Source organism: Equus asinus, chromosome 5 (assembly GCF_041296235.1).
Source record: "Equus asinus isolate D_3611 breed Donkey chromosome 5, EquAss-T2T_v2, whole genome shotgun sequence".
NCBI lineage: Eukaryota > Metazoa > Chordata > Mammalia > Perissodactyla > Equidae > Equus > Equus asinus.
In genome coordinates, this window is record NC_091794.1 from 104,122,079 (window position 1) to 104,139,832 (window position 17,754).

Consider the following 17,754-nt stretch of genomic DNA (forward strand, 5'->3'; position numbering starts at 1 on the left):
GGCAGGGCATTTGCAGCTGAGGGCGAGAGAGCAGTGACTTGCCCCAGGAACGGGAATTCCGGAGCGGCATGCTGTCCAGGCCCACGGGCTGCTGGAACAACTCACAGGGGTTATTACCTCCTGTTCTTCGGTCGCCAAGCCCTACAGCCCTGAGGGCAGGTTCCCAGGGAAGAGGCAGGAGCAAGGGGTAACTGCTCTCTCATCTGGCTCCTCCCTTCAGTGCAGAGAAATCAGGAGCCAGGCCAAACCTTGTCAACGCTTTGTGACCAGAGGGCAGAAGTCCCAGGCGCTCCTCGACTTTTCATCCCATTCCTGGCTCGATCTTAACCTCTCTGCTCTGGCAGAGCCCTAGGTGAAAGGTGTAGTTACATGTCTTTCCCACGGACATACATCCTGTGACCTTTTATAATGCGCTCCCAATCAAGTCAAGAGGCAGATGTTTACATCACTTATGATCTTATCCGGAGACGTTCTCAAGTGTGACCCAGACTTGATCGAGATTTCCAATCAAAGGTCTGACTCATTGTTACGCGCAATCATCTGTTTTATTTTAAAACATGTCCACACTGCATTGAGCACCAACACAGATGTGACCAAGAAACCCACAGTCCTGTCCCAGCAGGTCATGGGTCCAGTGTACGACTTGGGGTCGACTGCTATTTTTCACAGTGAGAGAAAAAAGGAAAGGATAAAAAGATGAAATGGACAGCATTCCCAACTCCTGTTCAGGAATCTGAGCGATGAAACGGAAGGATATTGAAGCTCCTAAAGTTCTTCTAAAGCCCTTCTCTCAATCAGTCGATGTTCGAATATGGACCCTGGGCTGGCGGACCAGCTGCATTTTGGGCAGCAGAAGGGCACACTGTTTCAAATAACATCCACATATTACTGCAAAAAATGGGAGGGATGGGCTGTGTTTTCCAACTGATCATTTACTTTTTCCTGATTTATGAACTCGTACATGTTTAGAGGATGTCAGAATTGCACAACCACAATCATGACAGAGCATCTGCTCAGTATAAAAACTTTTTGCTTAGGAAAAAGACTTCAACTGACTATGGGAAGAAATGTACTGAGCTGGATGGGGCCAAGACAGAATGGCGGCTTGGGCCCCTTTATTCTGAGCTTTTCAATTATGGCCCCACAGAAATCTGTGGTGTCTCATGAAGACTGGGGATATCTTTCACTTTTAAATCAAGTCTTCAAATCCAGCTGCTTTTTAAAACTTAATATTTTACAACATTATTTTTGCTTCCCCATGTCTTTCCTCTGAGGTAGCAAATGAAAGTTAGAAACCTGGCAGCTTCCATTCCCCAGGCCAGAGGCACACACAGGGCTTCTTTCTGTTCGGGGACCATCATGCTTCGTGGTTCTGGGACTCTGGAGCCTCTGGCACCACTGGGCCTCCAGCAGCCTCCTCAGCATCCAGGGCTGAGATCTCCATATTTCAGAACAAAGCAGCCAATCGGAAGGACTTGCGTCATAGGAAAGAGAAAAGGCTGCCCCCTTAGCTCTGGTTCCCCCACATCTGAAGGAGCAGAGGGGGCAGGTGGGAGCGAACCTTTGAGTTGTCGAGTCATTGCTGGAGAAGGCGGAAAAGCAAGACGAGGGGCTGCCCAGTGGCCTTGTTGTGAGAAACAAAACACCTTCTCCAAAGTATGGATTCCTGTTTATGATCTAAAATGGATGCCTTTGAAATGACTTATCTGGACCAATGAAAGACAGTTGCTCATAACATATTATCAAGTTTAAATTTTCTACTTGATTATTCACACTCAATCGGGCTTTCAAAATAGACCCAACTAGACCGCAACGTGGCCATTTTAACAGATCAGAAATTGCAAAATGCTCATGCCATTTACTGACACAGCAGTAGACCCAAAGACTCCATTGGTATAAATATTTTCAGATTCTTTTGCATTTTAACAATAACAGAGAATGGTCAGTACGAAGTCATGATAACAGTTGCTAACATTGATTGAATTATATTGTCCATCTTAATTACAAATCAGTTTACACAGTTTTGCTCTATTTTATATACATTTTGTTTTTTAAATCATCTTTTACAAAATCTATATTTAAAAAAATTTTCAAAAGACAAGTGCTTAGAGGAGGAAGTCTTGCGAATTCTCTGTCTTTCGGTTACTTTTGGCAAGCGGAGGGATCACCATGGATTTTGAGTGGGGTGGCCAAGCATTTCCATGGGTCATCTTCTCCCACATGCCCAGGGACGGGGGAATCGGAAACTCTCTTTTTAAACATGTTGGCAGAAGGGCACAGTTCTTTGGCTCTTTAGGGCCTGTGAAAACAAAGAGAAAGGTGACTATCACTTCTTTTACTGGCCCTGTGAATGGTAACCCATGAGTCATCGTTCCTATTGTCCTTTGTGTAGGTCTTCCAATCCTGGAACCTGGCACTCTTCTCTCCCTGCTCATTTCTCCTCCATGCCTGGTCCTCATGCAGCCAGGGCCAGATTCCCAGGCATTTCCAAACACATAAGTCTGCAACTTAATTGTCAATCGTGTCCCTCAACCCCTCCGTCTTACAGCATTTCTCCTCTCCCTCTCCCCCCAGTCATATGTCATCTCCCCAACAGAAACAAGAAAAAGTTTTCCTCTGGCTATGAATTTGAATGTTCTGAACTCTTAAGGAATTTTAATAGAGAAAGAATTCCTTCCCCTTATCTGTAGTCAATGCTAGGCGTACACCAGGGCGTGGGGCTGCCTGCAGGGCAGGAGCGGAGGGAGGGACCCCATCACCAGTAGAATCCCTCAGTGGAATGGAGCCCTGGCTCTGGGACTCGTGCTCTTCCAGAAACCACCTCCCTCTGATGATGGCGAGCCGGTGATTAGGTATATCAAGTTGAAACTTGGTTTGGGCTTTCCTTCAAGTTCAGTTGGTTGAAAAATTAAGACAAGAGGTCAGATTTGATCAGATCTCAACAGAAGTCAACTCAAGAGCCATCTTTGGCTCTGACTCTTTTCTTGGAACCTTCTAAGGCCCAAGTAGACACCAGCTCCCCTGGGGAAACTTCAGATGGAGTACTGGGAAGGCGTGGGACTTCTGAACATGACCTTTATTTAGAAGTTTCTATTAGTTCAAAGGAGTCCTAGAAATGACCGCCCTCATTTACCTATCAGATGGGAGTAAGTTATTTACTTACGAGAACCTTCCCGACATTTTTCGCACGACCACCATGATGATCCCACCAACGAATCCAATGGCTACTAAGACCCCAACTACGATTCCAACCAGAGTCACTGTCGACAAACCATCTGAATGAGAGGGAGAAAAAGCATGAGCCCCAGATAAATAATATACTTGTGATAAACAATGCCACCGCCCCACAGCACACAGAAAATAATACGTCATTTCCCCTCTGTCCAGAGGAAGTTGACTTAGAAGAGGAGAAACTTTGCGCTATTCTGATCTCATCTTATGAATGGAATATTTCTGGGTTTCAGGATCTATCAAGCATACCATTCATACTGGGTGGCTTCACTGGTAATTACTGGGTAGTATTTGCGTATGACTATTAAATTAGCCCCTATTTTCATTCTTAGTCACAATAAATTGTGATATGATACCATTCTCCATGGCTGTCATTAAGTGAATAGACTCATTTGTGGTTGGTTTATTTTCAAATACAGGCAATTCCCTTTTCTCTCTTAAAAGAGGTTTGAAACCTGATCTCCGGAAGTTCTGCGCTCTGCGCTTGTTGACTACAATCCAGGAAAAAATGTAATTCATCACAAAGATTAGGTTCAAAGAAATATTTTTTTTTAGCTCCCATAAGAATATTTTGATACCAAAATCTAGCCTACCTTTCTCAACTGTTGCCTTTGTGTTTCCATCCGTTTTCTCTGTAAAGAGAGAGATGTAATGATATAGAATTATTAGGATTTAATAACTATAATTTAACAATTGGCAAAAGATGAATTTACCCTACGTGGAAGGGAGAAAACACAAACAGAGGATAATTTCTGAAATAAATTGGATCAGGGAATTTTTAAGCAAGCTCTGGCATGATCTGGCCTTCACAACTGTTATTATTGAATTTATGAACACTACTTCACACCTATGGGTCCACAGTACTTTCGTGTACATTACTTTTTTCTCATCCACATTAGAGAGCAGAGTCAAGGAAACTGACCCACAGAGATCGCAACTAAATGGTCGGGAAGTTTCAGAGGTCGGGTAACAAAAGAATCCAAGGCTGTTGATTCTTGGTCCGATGTCAAGATCACGGAAAACTCCCCCACTGCAATGAGGGCTATTTTGAGGGATTTTCATTTTGAGAGCAATCCTCTAGATTTGGAAGATGTGGCCACGACTGTGATGCGTCTTGTGATATCTTTTCTCTGCTTTCTCTTGTGTAGCAAAAATCCAGATCTTAAAGGGCAGCAATATGCCCAGCTAAGTTTAATGAGAGAACACACCCTTTGTGTTTCTGCCTCTGATACCTTAGGATTTCTATCTGCAGCCAAACCTAGTCCAATAGCTACAGTGTGACTATTCTCATTTACCTACCACATGGGTGTAAGTTACTCACGAGTGCCTTCCCATAAGCAAGCAATAAAATTGTCAGTTTTTTTTCAGATAATTTTATACATTTCCTATTTAAAAATAAAGTGTTTTTGTTTTCTTTTGTTTCTCCCATCAGTCTCTTAAAGGAGTCCTTAACTTCTGTGGATGGTAGCTGTTTATCTAGTTTGCAGATGGAGAAAAAGTCAAGATGTCTTCCTTGATTAAATGACACAATGGAGAGAAGTGACTCAGTCACACCCGCCCCTAGAACCTTAGCTCACAACTTGCAAGTTACCACAGATGTCCAGCAGCTCTCCTGATCAAAGGTGGAACCAGCCAACCATCGTCTACGAGATGCTGGCTTTTTCTAATGGCTGGGTTTGAAAGAAGCCATCCTCTTTGTACCAAAGCTGTCTTCCCCGTTTCAAGATGGCCCCAGGATAGGAGTCCCTGCAGGAGCTGAACCCATGGCTCTGGAGCATTTAAATGGAGCTCCAGCTGACTGTGCTTTCCCACCATAAAGACGTAGTGGGGAGCCTGCTGGGTTGGAAGCCTGCCTGGAACAAAAGTGTCATTGAATCAGCTCCCAAAGTGTCATCCTTGGCCGCCAACTCCCAGCAACGACAGGTCAATCATTTACTTACCATGTCTTAACATGGTGGCTGCCAATTCTGGCCTCCAAACACGCCATTATAACCACCGATGCACCATTGGTTAGAAAACGTATTACCAAAAATAAAGTTTGCGGAAGATCCCCTATTAAATTAGAGCTTATGAGTTGTATACTCCCCAGCTCCCTCCCGATGACACTGTCTGTAATCAGGAGAATGTGTCATAAACGTGAACATCATCGAACTTCGACGTTTCATGGGAAACACATCTGCTGCCCTAATAAAATCTCCTCTTAAAAAAAACCGAGTGCTTATAATTAAATTTTAACTCACATGTGAAAATTTCTTAGGACACTCATGTCTGAAGTGGGAATGTGCCCTAAGTCACACTCTCTGTGACAGGGTGGGAGGGGACGAGAGAATAACCATGAGTATTTTCCAGGCAACTGAGAACTTTTTTTAAGGGATAGGAGAGGTATCCTATATGACAGAAAGAATATTCAGCCTGGAAGGCTCCATTTTCTGCTGCTAATTAGCTGTCAACTCAGGTTAAAAATGATCAATTCTTCTCCAAAATTTTAAAATGCTTCCCAATGACCAATTGTATTGATGATTCTTTCCTTGCTTAGCCCTATTTGGTTTTCTCCGTGTTTAAATGTCAACCATTTCTTTAGCATCTTGGAATCACCTTTAGGCTTTATTTTCAAAGCACTTTATGAGGCTTTTTTTTTCTATTGTGGTAAAATATATATAACACAAAGTTCACCATCTTCGCCATTTTTAAGTGGACAGTTCAGTGGCATTAGGCACGTTCACATTGTCGTGTAGCCATCACCACCATCCATCTCCAGAACTCTTTCCATCTTCCCAAACTGACACTATAAACCCATCAAACAATAACTCCCATGCCCTGCCCCTGGGCAACCACTCCTCTCCTTCCTGTCTCTATGATTTTCACTACTTTAGGTACCTATCTAAGTGAACTCATACAGTATTTGTCTTTTGGTGACTGGCTTATTCCATTTAGCATAATGTCCTTACGGTTTATCCACATTGTAGCATGTGTAGGAATTTTCTTCCTTTCAAAGGCTGAGGAATATTCCATTGTATGTCTATACCACATTTTGTTTATCCATCCATCTATGATTTCCACATTTTAGCTATTGTGAATAATGCTGCTATGAACGTGGATGTACAAATACAAAGCACTCTTTAAATCTTCAGAAGTGCCATAGAGTTTTTAAAACCAGATTGGCTCTTGTGTCTGGAAATGTACACGAAACAATAAAGAATAACTTTCTAGGTGTTCAGATGTGCAACTGGTTTGAGGAACCACTACTTTAGGCAAAGTCTTTGTATTTACTTTTGTTTAAAGATGGAAATACTTATGTGGATTAAATGATTTATGTAAAGTTGCTCAAGTTAGCAAGCACTCATTGCAGTTATTGGAGGATTAGTTCCTTTGCTCTCACTTCCCTATCTACTATAAAATAAGGCACATTTTGTAAAAATCCCAACAACTGTATTTCTCTTCAGAAAGCTCTAGAAATAGGAAACTACCACTTTCTATGGCTAAGTTGTAATGGCAATGATCTTTCCTCATTCTCATCAGCGATGGTGTAAACCTCATAATAATGGCAAAGACCCAACGTCCTCCTCCAAACTTTCTCTCCCAGGTGTTCTCGTCACACTGCTGCAGGTGCCGACTGTGAATCACAAGACAATCCCCAATCCTGGGAAGACTGGTTTAGAAAAGATTCTTGCTCCATGTGTACCGACACGAACTCCATACAAGATGGTAAATATTAGTATTGACCCGATTAAGATTTACGTAGGTTGGCTGAGGTTTATGCTCTTGGATGTCAACACAAAGTTCTAAGCGTAGTATGACGTCAACTTAGGGTCAGCAACATGACACCAGGAACTACTTAACTTGCCCTTGTTGGGGCATTATCACTAGCTGTCATTCAAGGTAGAGAGTTGTGTTCAGCAACCCAACAATTCGAATTCTGAACCTACCACATAAAGCTTGGTTCAGAATTGACTCTTGCATTCCAAAATGTGCCCTATTGATTATTATATTTGTTCATGGTTTTGGGAACGCACTGATTATGCAAAAGAAGGTCAATCCCTATTGGGATGATTGGTTTTCTTACCCGTGGGGTGACCAGTTAGCACACTTGGCGTTCTGGTGCTCTGGCTTTCTCCTGGGGTATGGACTGTGTTGCCTAGAGTTGACCGATCCTCGAAATCTCCACCTGTACTCTTTGTACTTCTTGGCACCTATTAGAGGTGTAAATGAGGCAAAACAGAAATAAAACATAATGCTTTAAAATATATACTCTGCCTTATAACAGAAAAGGATTTAAAGTGGTATACACACATAAACTAGACAATGACATAAATTTAAAGTGGAAACAAGATAATAAACAAACAAAAAGAAACAAGAGTGAGGACAGGAATAGAACCAAATCTACTCCAGAAATGAAAGCCAAATGTTTAGCACGACTTCCTAGGGTCTTAATTCTTCAGAAAATACCAGATCACCAGGCTTTAATTCTTTCTCTCCCTTGAACTTGAATGGCACTTTTGTCTGTAACAATTCCCTGGCACATATTATGGTTTCTCATCCTTCAATGCCCTCCCTCCCACAATTAGAGTAATAGCTAGCTTTTATTGAGGGCTTTCTATGTGCCAGGCCCTTTAAATACAGCCATGCATTGCTTAACGAAGGGGATACTTTCTGAGAAATGAGTTGTTAGGTGATCTCATTGTGCAAACGTCACAGAGCGTACTTACACAAAAAACTAGATGGTATAGCCTACTACACACCTAGGCTCTATGGTACTAATCTTCTGGGACCACTGTTGTACATGTGGTCCGACGTTAACTGAACGTCACCATGCGGTGCATGGATGTATCTTCTCATTTACTCCATGAAAACCCGATGAAGTAGATCCTATTATTAGTTGTATAGGATCAACAAAGCTTCAAGAGATTAGACGATCACTTAGCCAACAAGCGACAGAAGAAGAGTTGGAAGATGTTCTGTTGACTCCAAAGTTCATGCCAATGTCACATTCAACAAATATGCCAGTGAGCACAGGCAACATCAACAAAAATCGACAAATGGGACCAAATCGAACTTAAAAACTTTGTGCATCAGGGGACACAATCAACAGAGTGAAAAGGCAACCTACGGAATGGGAGAAATATTTGCAGGTCCTATACGTGATAAAGGTATAAAGAACTCCTACAACTCAACACCAAAAAGTCAAATAACCTGATTAAAAAATGGGCAAACGACTTGAATAGACATTTCTCCAAAGATAATATACAATGGCCAACAAGCGTGTGAAAAGATTCTCAATATCACTTATCATCAGAAAAATGAAAATAAATATCACAATGAGATTATTACCTCACATCCATTAGATTGGCTACTATCAAAAGAACAGGAAACAATGTGTTGGCGAGGACATGGTGAAACTGGAACCGCTGTGCACCATTGGTGGGATGCAGTTGCTATGCTACGCTACGCTACGCTATGCTATGCTATGCTATGAAAATGGTGCAAGTGCTATGGGACACAGGATGGAGATTCCTCAAAAAAACTAAAAATAGAACTACCATATGATCCAACAATCTCATTTCTGGGTATATACCCAAAAGAATTGAAAGCAAGGTCTTGAAGAGATATGTTCATACCCGTGTTCTCAGCAGCACTATCCACAATAACCAAGAGTTGGAAGCAACCCAAATGTCCATTGACAGGTGAAAGGCTAAACAAAATGTGGTATACACACACAATGGAATACTATTCAGCCTTAAAAAGGAAGGAAGTCCTGTACCATGCTACACCATGGATGACCCTTGAGGACATTATGCTAAGTGAAATGAGCCAGTTACCAAAAGACAAATACTGTATGATTCCATTTACATGAGGTACTTAGAGTAGTCAAAATCATAGAGATAAAAAGTATAATGGTGCATACCGGGGACTGGAGAAAGGAGAAAAAGGGGAGTTCTGGTTTAGTGGATCTAGAGTTTCAGATTTGCAAGATGAAGACATTTTGGAGATCTGTGTCACAACAAGGTGAATATACTCAACACTACCGAGCTGGACACTTAAAAATGGTTATGATGGTAAAATTTTATGTGTTTTTTTAACACAATAAAAAATTATGCTAATGAGTACCTGCTATGTGCTCAGCATGGTTCCAAGCCCTGAAGATATAATGTGAGTAATACAAATGCCCTGCCCTCTTGAAGCTTCCATTCTGGGATGGGGTGGCAGGGTATGAAGATATAACAAGAAACATATACAAAAGGTCATTTTAGATGATTTTAAGTGCTTTGAAGAAAACATGAGCTAGGTAGTGGACTAGAGCAGAGACTGACAAACTTTTTCTGTAGAGGGCCAAATGGGAAATATTTTCAGCTTTGCAGGCCATTCAGGCTCTTTTGCAACCAACTACTCAATTCTGCTCTTACAGTAGGAAGGCAGCCTTAGGTAATTCTCAACTGAACAGGCATTGCTGGGCTCCAATAAAACTTTTTTTTTTACCAAAACAGGCGGTGGGCCAAATCTGGTGGGTAGTTTGCTGACCTCAGGGCTAGAGGGTAACTTCTTGGGGGCAGAGTGGCTGAAGGGGGCAGCAGGATTACTCTGTGCCTCTTTGACATAACGTCTGAACTTGAGAGTTCGGAGAAAAAGTCAGCCATGGAAAGATCTGGGGAGTGTTCTAAGAAGAGAAAACAAAAACCTAAGGTGGAATAAGTTCAAAGGCCAGAAGGGCCAACATGGCTGAAACAGAGAAAGTGCAGACAGCGGTGCCACGAGGTCAGACGGGTGGGCAGGAGCCTCTGTTCCGTGTTACTAACTAAATTATAAGCACCTCAAGGATCACAGGGGTGGCTGATATACGCCCTCAATGCCTCCCAGAGCCTGGCATCTTGTGTGGCCTATGGCAGGTGCTTAAGGCACATATGAATTGATTAAAATTCATTAGGTTAGGAACGTGTTGGTTGAGATTCCACATAGCCTACACCACTGTGGTCTGTGGATGGGTTCTAGTCTGTGCTATTACTGGTCTACAAAAAGACAAGAAATTGCAAATACATATTTAGAAACTTTTATAGCAAAGACAGTGCCGCAACATCCAAGACTTTTATTCTATTGAAAATTGGGCTGTAACAGATTGAACATCTATAAACCCACTTCCTTACCAGTCCGAGAAGCCTGGTGTACACTCTCAGATCCCCCGTGATCAGCACACCAACTACCTGCTAGCAAGATGACACTGGGAAGTACCTTTTGTTGTCAGCCACACAACAATTCCTTCGCATGGCGGCTCCCGAGGATTTGATTTATATATACATTTATCATATCCTTGCACGTGATTGCATGCCCACGGAGCAAATTCCTCCCTTCCTGGCGACACTCACCAGAGCTGGCGAGCCAGTAGACTCAGAGTCTTCACTGCTACCTGGAGTCACCACGCCGTCTTCCACACCTGGAGTCATAATGTTATCTTCTGGCCCTAATGTGCTGGCTGAAAAAGAAAAACTGAGTCAGGACTGAAGGTGGAAATAGTACAGGCAGACCCAACTGGCCGGGTACAATCAGATTATTTTCCTTCCCATTTCTTTTGAGGATTTTTGTGGGGTGGGGGTTGGTCATTTTTCCCACTAACCACAAACCATTCTCCTTGCAGCACCCCTAGCACGTACAATGGCCCAGTTATCTCCATTGCAAAACAAAGGAAGATGGAAAAACAAAAAGGTGAGCCCCAGCCCCTCCCTGGTGTCCCATGGAGGCAGGCTGAATGGGGGTGGACACCGTTCCTTTTCAGTAACGAACCAGATTCTTCCTGGTGCCATTTCATACAGTGAATTAATGTATGCAGGTTAACAGGATATCATTTAGACCTGGAAAAATTCTAAATTAAAGTCACCTGGAAAGTCTTCTAAAAATACCAATTTGCAGACTCTATCTCAAACCTACTGAACCAGAACGTCCAAAGGTGGGATCTCCATCTTTTTAAAATCAAGTTTGCTCTCCATTTAATTTTGAGACTGCTGTCTACCCGAATGATTGGGACCATTGGCTCTGACCACAGACCTCAGAGATTACGCAGAATTCAACCTCTTCTTTTACACTTGGGGTTAATGTCTACAGCTGAAGGCCAATAATATACTTAAGGCTGCCGAGATAACCAACAGAACCCTAAGTGCACCCAGGGCTATAGGAGCCCTCACTGCCCCGGCCCTGGCGCTTCCGCATTAACATCGGACGAATGACCCTGTGGCGCCAATGAGAAAGGTTTCTGGAGCAGCAGGGGATGGCTGGGGTGGATGAGCAGGTTGAATTCCAGGACCAGGGGAGAACACAGATAGCCACAGTGGCCTCTTCTTCCACCTCTGTCACAACAACCTGAACTAATGACCGAGCTGGAGCATCATCTCAGCTCTTCAAATAATCCTTTCCACGAGTTAAAGCTCTGACTCACTGGCCACGGCCTCCCTCCCCAGGCTCAGAGTGGCTCTGGAAATCCCATGACTGACTGACTACACTTGCAAAATAAGCAAGCACGCGCATCCGGGGAGCAAGAGGGAGGGGCGCCCGGAGACTGCCCGGTGTAATTAAAGAGCAGATGTTTGTATCGAGGCAGAGCTCAAGTCAGCAGCCCCATTCTCGCCGTAGGATATATTATTTCTCTCTATGCTTTGACAGCCATGCCAAAGACACAGCTAGTAAATATTTGATCACAACTTCTTGGCTGATGCAGAGGGAGAAAACCTCTCAAGTGAATTCACTTGTTCCGTGAGCTGTCTCTCTTGGCATCTAGAGTCCTAATCTGAAACTGCCAATCAAAGGCTCTGAGGAGCCTCCTAAGAATATGCATTTATTTTTCATCTGAGGGGAAAAAGCTTTCACCAGTTAGCAACAACCGAATGCCTCAGTGCATGCAAATAGTTTGCCTCCCCTGCTGGCCATTTGCTGGGGTGGGTGTGGGGGTCGCGATTGGCTCCCACAAGGATTTATGACTCTGTGGTGCAGGCAGATGCTGAATGTATTTAAACAGCTCAAGGCGAAATATCGCTTTGCCTTCTTCTCCTGGACTGAACGCGGTTAACCGATCATCAATTTAAAAAATATTTTCTGGAGCTGTTCAGCAAAATCACTTACTATACGGCGTCTTCTAACTTTAAAAAACAAAAGCCACCCTTGCTTAGAAAAAAAAATCAAGTACTGAGTGAAGTTGGTTTGAATTCTTTCAGAGAAGGTTCAGTTCATTGAAAGCGTAACTTGATAAAAATTCCTCCTTGTTCTTTTTGGCCCACAGGGCCAAGCACTAAAATCCCTCTGAATAGACAAAGGGGGTTTTATGAATGACACTCATGATTAAGATGCGAGTCTTTGTCTCAGGGCCCTGGCATTCTTTTTGCTCCATGGGAAAGCTGATCTTTAACGAGAGATCCTCCATTGTCCCTCTTATTATTTTGGCTGAAGGCTGTCCTGGGTGAGGAGTTCCTATGCGCCCAGCCGCCGAGTTTCCAGCCAGCATTTGACGTCCCTTTCCCTTGAATGGTGAAATTCAAATCAAGTATCAAGGCCATTGCTCGCCAGTGGTTTTTTCCTCCTAAGACACGTGTGTGCACAGGCAACACACACAGCTGTTTACATAAGCCCGGTGAGGAACCCACAATAACAGCGTCAGTGCTGGAGCAGTGCACACTCCTGCTTACGTGAACACCTCTTCCTGACACACCCAGCCTCACCCAGCGGCGGGTCAGAATCAGTGGAAGTTTCCAAATACAGTAGCAACCCATCCATTTAGTTCAGAATTTGGGTGTGTGTGTTTTTCTTAAGAATGCGAGGCCAAAGTTTACATGACCTATGAGAAGATGATGCGATAAATCATTTTACCTTAAGGCTGGATGAATAAATGACAAGCAATAGCATATATTGGAGTATATGAGGAAGCCATCTGGTTTAAAACTAATACGGCCTGACCTTGTTTTTCCAGAAGGGGCTGACGTGGCCCGTTGAGCATACATTATACATCTGCTTTAAACACTCACATGGTCCCACAGCCAAGAATGATGCCCGTAAAGATAGGGATATTGCCTTCCCCATATCAGCATTTCTTTAAGGAGAAGCATTTCTTCCCAGAAACTAAGGATTAATGACTGACCTGCGTTAACTCATCTTGTGGCCACTGACCTGCTGACCACCAACCTGCTGCGCACCATCACTGATCTGCACCAGCAAAGCATCTCATGACAATAGAAAAAGATATTCCTGTCATATGTGATGTCCGTTCTTTGTTCCACGATGGTATAGAACCGCTCTGTGCACCCCACTTCTTTGGAGAGCTTCCCATAGTCCTCAGACCTGGCTTATATAATAAACTCACCCCAATTTTGATTTATAGATTGATTATGGATTATTTGAGTCAACAAGCCCTTAAGTTTGAGAAAAAGTAAGAACAGAAGAGATGCTTATTGGTGTGAAAGTACTAATTATGAATCATTTTTATCTGTGCACCAAAGCCTAGCATCTCTAAAGAAATTATTCTAATTTACATACATTTATGGGATGGCACTTCTTTAAAAATATTTTAGAATTTAGATGCGAGGTTAAATCATGCTGTTATTGTAACTGTATTGTAATAGTTCCAAACTGTTGAGAAAAATCTTTTGAACAAGTGTTTTCAGTTTTTGGTTTTACCTATATTTCTTTGATTAGTGGTGGGGAGTTGTTCCATTTGTTTGTTGGCCATTAGAAATGTCTTCATTTGTGACCATTTGTCTTTTACAGTGTTCATCTTTTTTAGAGTTTTGCAAGTGCTGTTTATGCCTTAAGAATATAGTCTTTGGAATAGATGCTGCAAACTTTTTTTGGTTTTTTTGAGGAAGTTTAGCCCTGAGCTAACTACTGCCAATCCTCCTCTTTTTGCTGAGGAAGACTGGCCCTGAGCTAACATCCATGCCCATCTTCCTCTACTTTATATGTGGGACGCCTACCACAGCATGGCTTGCCAAGCGGTGCCAGGTCCATACCCGAGATCTGAACCGGCAAACCCTGGGCCACCGAAGCAGAACATGCGCACTTAACCGCTGCGCCACCAGGCCGGTCCCAGACATTTTCTTTTTACTAGCTAGCATTTGCATCTCTTTTGTAAGTGGCAGCTCTGTTGCCAATCAAACTTTTAAGCCTGTTTTGTCCCTTTGACACAAATCTTACCTCAAGATTACAGAAATATTCACCCACCTATATTTTCCTTATGGTTACATAAGTTCTTACACTTAATATTTCTATTTATCTTATGAGGTAAAATGGGAATATAATTTGGTTTCCCCCAAAAGATTAGGCTGTCGTTCCAATAAATCTTCTTTTCCCCTTTACTTCAAAACTAGCTGTCATTGAGACAAATGTCTCCCTTCAAATACCGTGTCACAGTCATAGGAAAAACCTTTCCGCTCAAGGATCAGCTTAAATGGCCTGGGCACTGCGTCTGCCTCCTTACATACCGCTCGCCGTCTACAGACTCTTTCTGGAACCGATTCTTGCATCTATGCTCCCCTCACCATCAGCTCGTTCTTCCCCCACACATCGGCTGGCTGCTACCAAGTTAAATCAGCGCCAAGGATGTAGCTAGAATAAAACGGGGTGTAGACAGCAAGGAGGAAGAGTGGGCTGTTTGAACAGAAGTGCACTGAGGTGTTTCTGAGCTGTGGGGTCTACCTCACACGGGAGGCACAGCTTGTAACAACACCTTCCCTCACATCTGTTCAGCAACATCGGGTTTATGTGCTGTCTTCCACTGACTCAATTTCACAATAGCCCCGTGGCTGGGTTGCACTGGCATCATGGTCCCCATTTATCAGACAAGGAAAGTGAGGGTGATGAAGGCCTCTGCCTGACCAAACCATAGTTAGGCTCCTCTGAGTCTCAACCTTAAGCTTCTGTGTCCATCCTTGCAGAGTCCGCTTTCAGCAAGAATCCTGCTAAGTCAGTTTGGAGAGAAGCCCCCACCCCGACCTCTGATCAAGTTCCCCATCCCCCACCTTTGATGCCTAAGCCCTTGGCCAGCTTTTAGCGAGAATCCTGTTAGGCCAGCGTAGCAAGACCCCCTCCCCTTGACATCTCCTCTTCCTAAGTTTCCATCCCCTGACCTGGAAAGCCTGCTGCCCCTCCCTGGTTCTGACATCCTTCCTTCTCACCTCCATCCTCATCCTCTCGTAAATTTTTTTTTTAAAGATTTTATTTTTTTCCTTTTTCTCCCCAAAGCCCCCCGGTACATAGTTGTATATTCTTCGTTGTGGGTCCTTCTACTTGTGGCATGTGGGACGCTGTCTCAGCGTGGTTTGATGAGCAGTGCCATGTCCGCACCCAGGGTTCGAACCAACGAAACACTGGGCTGCCTGCAGCGGGGCGTGCGAACGTAACCACTCGGCCACGGGGCCAGCCCCCTTCTCGTAAATTTTAATCCTGGTTGTCAGCAGCAACTGCTTCCTCTGCCATCCCACCTCCTCTCATGAAGTCCCATCTGCTCAGAATCTTCCGACCTAATTATTTAGCGACCCCAATCTTGATTTCCTCAAATGCATCCTCTTCTAGGACCAAGCGTTCAGAAGTGGTAGCTTACAAGGAAAGCGTGATTTGCTTTACACAAAGCTGTGTCTCTTTGAGCAGCCACTCTCCTCTTGGCTTTACAAATTAAGGCAGCAGCAATGATCAAGACTGGAATCTTCCAAAGGTTTACCTCGATATCCCCTGATGAATAACCGACAAGCAATAGAGTACACTGGAGTATAGGAGGAAGCCATTTGGTTTAGAACTAATTTGGTCTGATGCTGTTTTTCTAGAAAGCCTTGATGTGGCCTGTGGAGCATGCTTTCTACATCTGCTTTAAACACTCACAACGTCCCAAAGCCAAGAATGTCACCCTGGAAGATAGACATGTGGCTCCTCCCCTTATTGGCATTTCTTTAGGGATAAGCATCTCTTTCTAGAAACTAACGATTAATTACCGACTTGCTGAGTTCACCACGTGACCACTGACCTGCTGTGCCAGCAAAGCATCTCACGACTGTTGTAAAAGGGACATTCCTGTCATACATGATGCGTGTTCCTTGTTCCAAGATGATACAGAGCACTCTGACACCCTACTTCTCTGGAGTGCTTGTTTCCTTTGTGCAGGTCCTCTCCCTGGCTACATGTCCTTGGGCTTGGCTCATAATAAACTCACCCCAATTTTGATTTATAGGTTGATTACAGATTACTTGTGTCAACACCCCAAACATTTTCTGCACACCCGCTGTTTGCGGGGCTCCGTCCCGGGCACCGGAGACAGAGAAGAGAACAGGCAAAGGCTCTGTTCTCATGGATCTGGGTACTGGCGGGGTGGAGCAGAGGCTCATAACAAGCAGACAAGCAAGAAAGTCTCAAGGTAGCGCTCCTTCACCCCCCTGAGATCTCCGCTCACAGCGCACTTTCTCTGGGAGGCCTTCCCCAACCCCCATTGAAATCACCACCCCCCCAACATACACACACTCACACATTTACCACCTACCATGCTATATGGTCACTAACTGGCTGCCCCACTAGAACATAAGCTCAATGAGGCTGTTTTATCTCAGCATCTCCCTTGCCTAAAATTCCTGGCCCATACTGGGCACTCAGTAAGTATTTGTTGGATGACTAAGTGAACTCCAGATAAGTGAAGAGCCAGCCTAGCTAAACCCGAAGCCCAGAATGAGCCTGGGACACTGCACACTCTAGAAACAGGGTGGTCAGGGTGGCTAGATGGTAAGAGACGAGACTGAGGAGGTATGGAAGGCCACTTGGGTGGCACTCTGTAAGGAGGGAGTTTTGATTCCAACTGGGGTGCTAAAGGAAGCCAGGAGATGCTCCGAGAAGGGGAGTGACATCAGTGAGTCCAAGAAGTCATGCCAGGTGCGAGTGCAGTGTGTGTATCAGGGAAGGTGCTGGATCAGACTGAAGCAGAGCGATGGCTTAGATCCAGGCAGGAGTGGGTGATGCTGCACCAGGACAGCGGCTGTGGGGAGGTGAAAGAACTGGGCAGGTCAGAACCAGGAAGTGTCTGAAGTCATTACCCACCAACAATCAGAAATAAATACAAAATCTCAGCACCGAGAATTCACTTCACCATGTTACAGCTCTGAGGATCACAGCATTTAGGGTATGAATGGATGGACTGAATAAGATATCCCCCGAGGATGCCGAGGCCTTTCCTGGGCTTCACGTTGTTCTATCAAGCTAGCCACAAAAGTTCCCTACGTGAGTTCAGGCAAAGAGCCTCCGCCCCACTTCCACCTCCACGGGAGGGAGAAGTCCATTGTACCCCTCCTTCTGCTGACCTGCAGCTTCAGAATCGGACAGCTGGAGAAGCAGCTTCGACAGAGTTTTATCTTGAAATGGGGAAGTTGATTTTAAAAATAAAGAAGGCACAAGCTGAGTTAGTTACCCTCGGGGTTTTCAAAGGAAACCTGTGGTGTTAGCCAATAGATTAAGGCATGGTCCATGACGGCTGGTGTTTTCTAGCATCTCGAGCTGCTCCAGCATCTAAACGCACAGAAGAAC

The 17,754-nt window shown here is 44.0% G+C and overlaps 1 protein-coding gene across 1 annotated transcript in view; it reads right to left on the reverse strand.

The window, feature by feature from the left end:
* Positions 1–523: 523 nt before the first annotated feature.
* The window catches only part of PDPN (podoplanin), a 29,305-nt gene continuing 12,074 nt past the window's right edge, over positions 524–17,754 (reverse strand). Inside the window, exons 2-6 of the mRNA XM_014836255.3 lie at positions 10,587–10,693; positions 7,295–7,421; positions 3,825–3,863; positions 3,164–3,275; positions 524–2,299 (exon numbers count right to left, since the gene is read on the reverse strand). Of these exons, the coding sequence (XP_014691741.3) occupies positions 2,293–2,299; positions 3,164–3,275; positions 3,825–3,863; positions 7,295–7,421; positions 10,587–10,693 (392 nt within the window). The 3' untranslated portion in view covers positions 524–2,292. The remainder of the gene's footprint in view (positions 2,300–3,163; positions 3,276–3,824; positions 3,864–7,294; positions 7,422–10,586; positions 10,694–17,754) is intronic.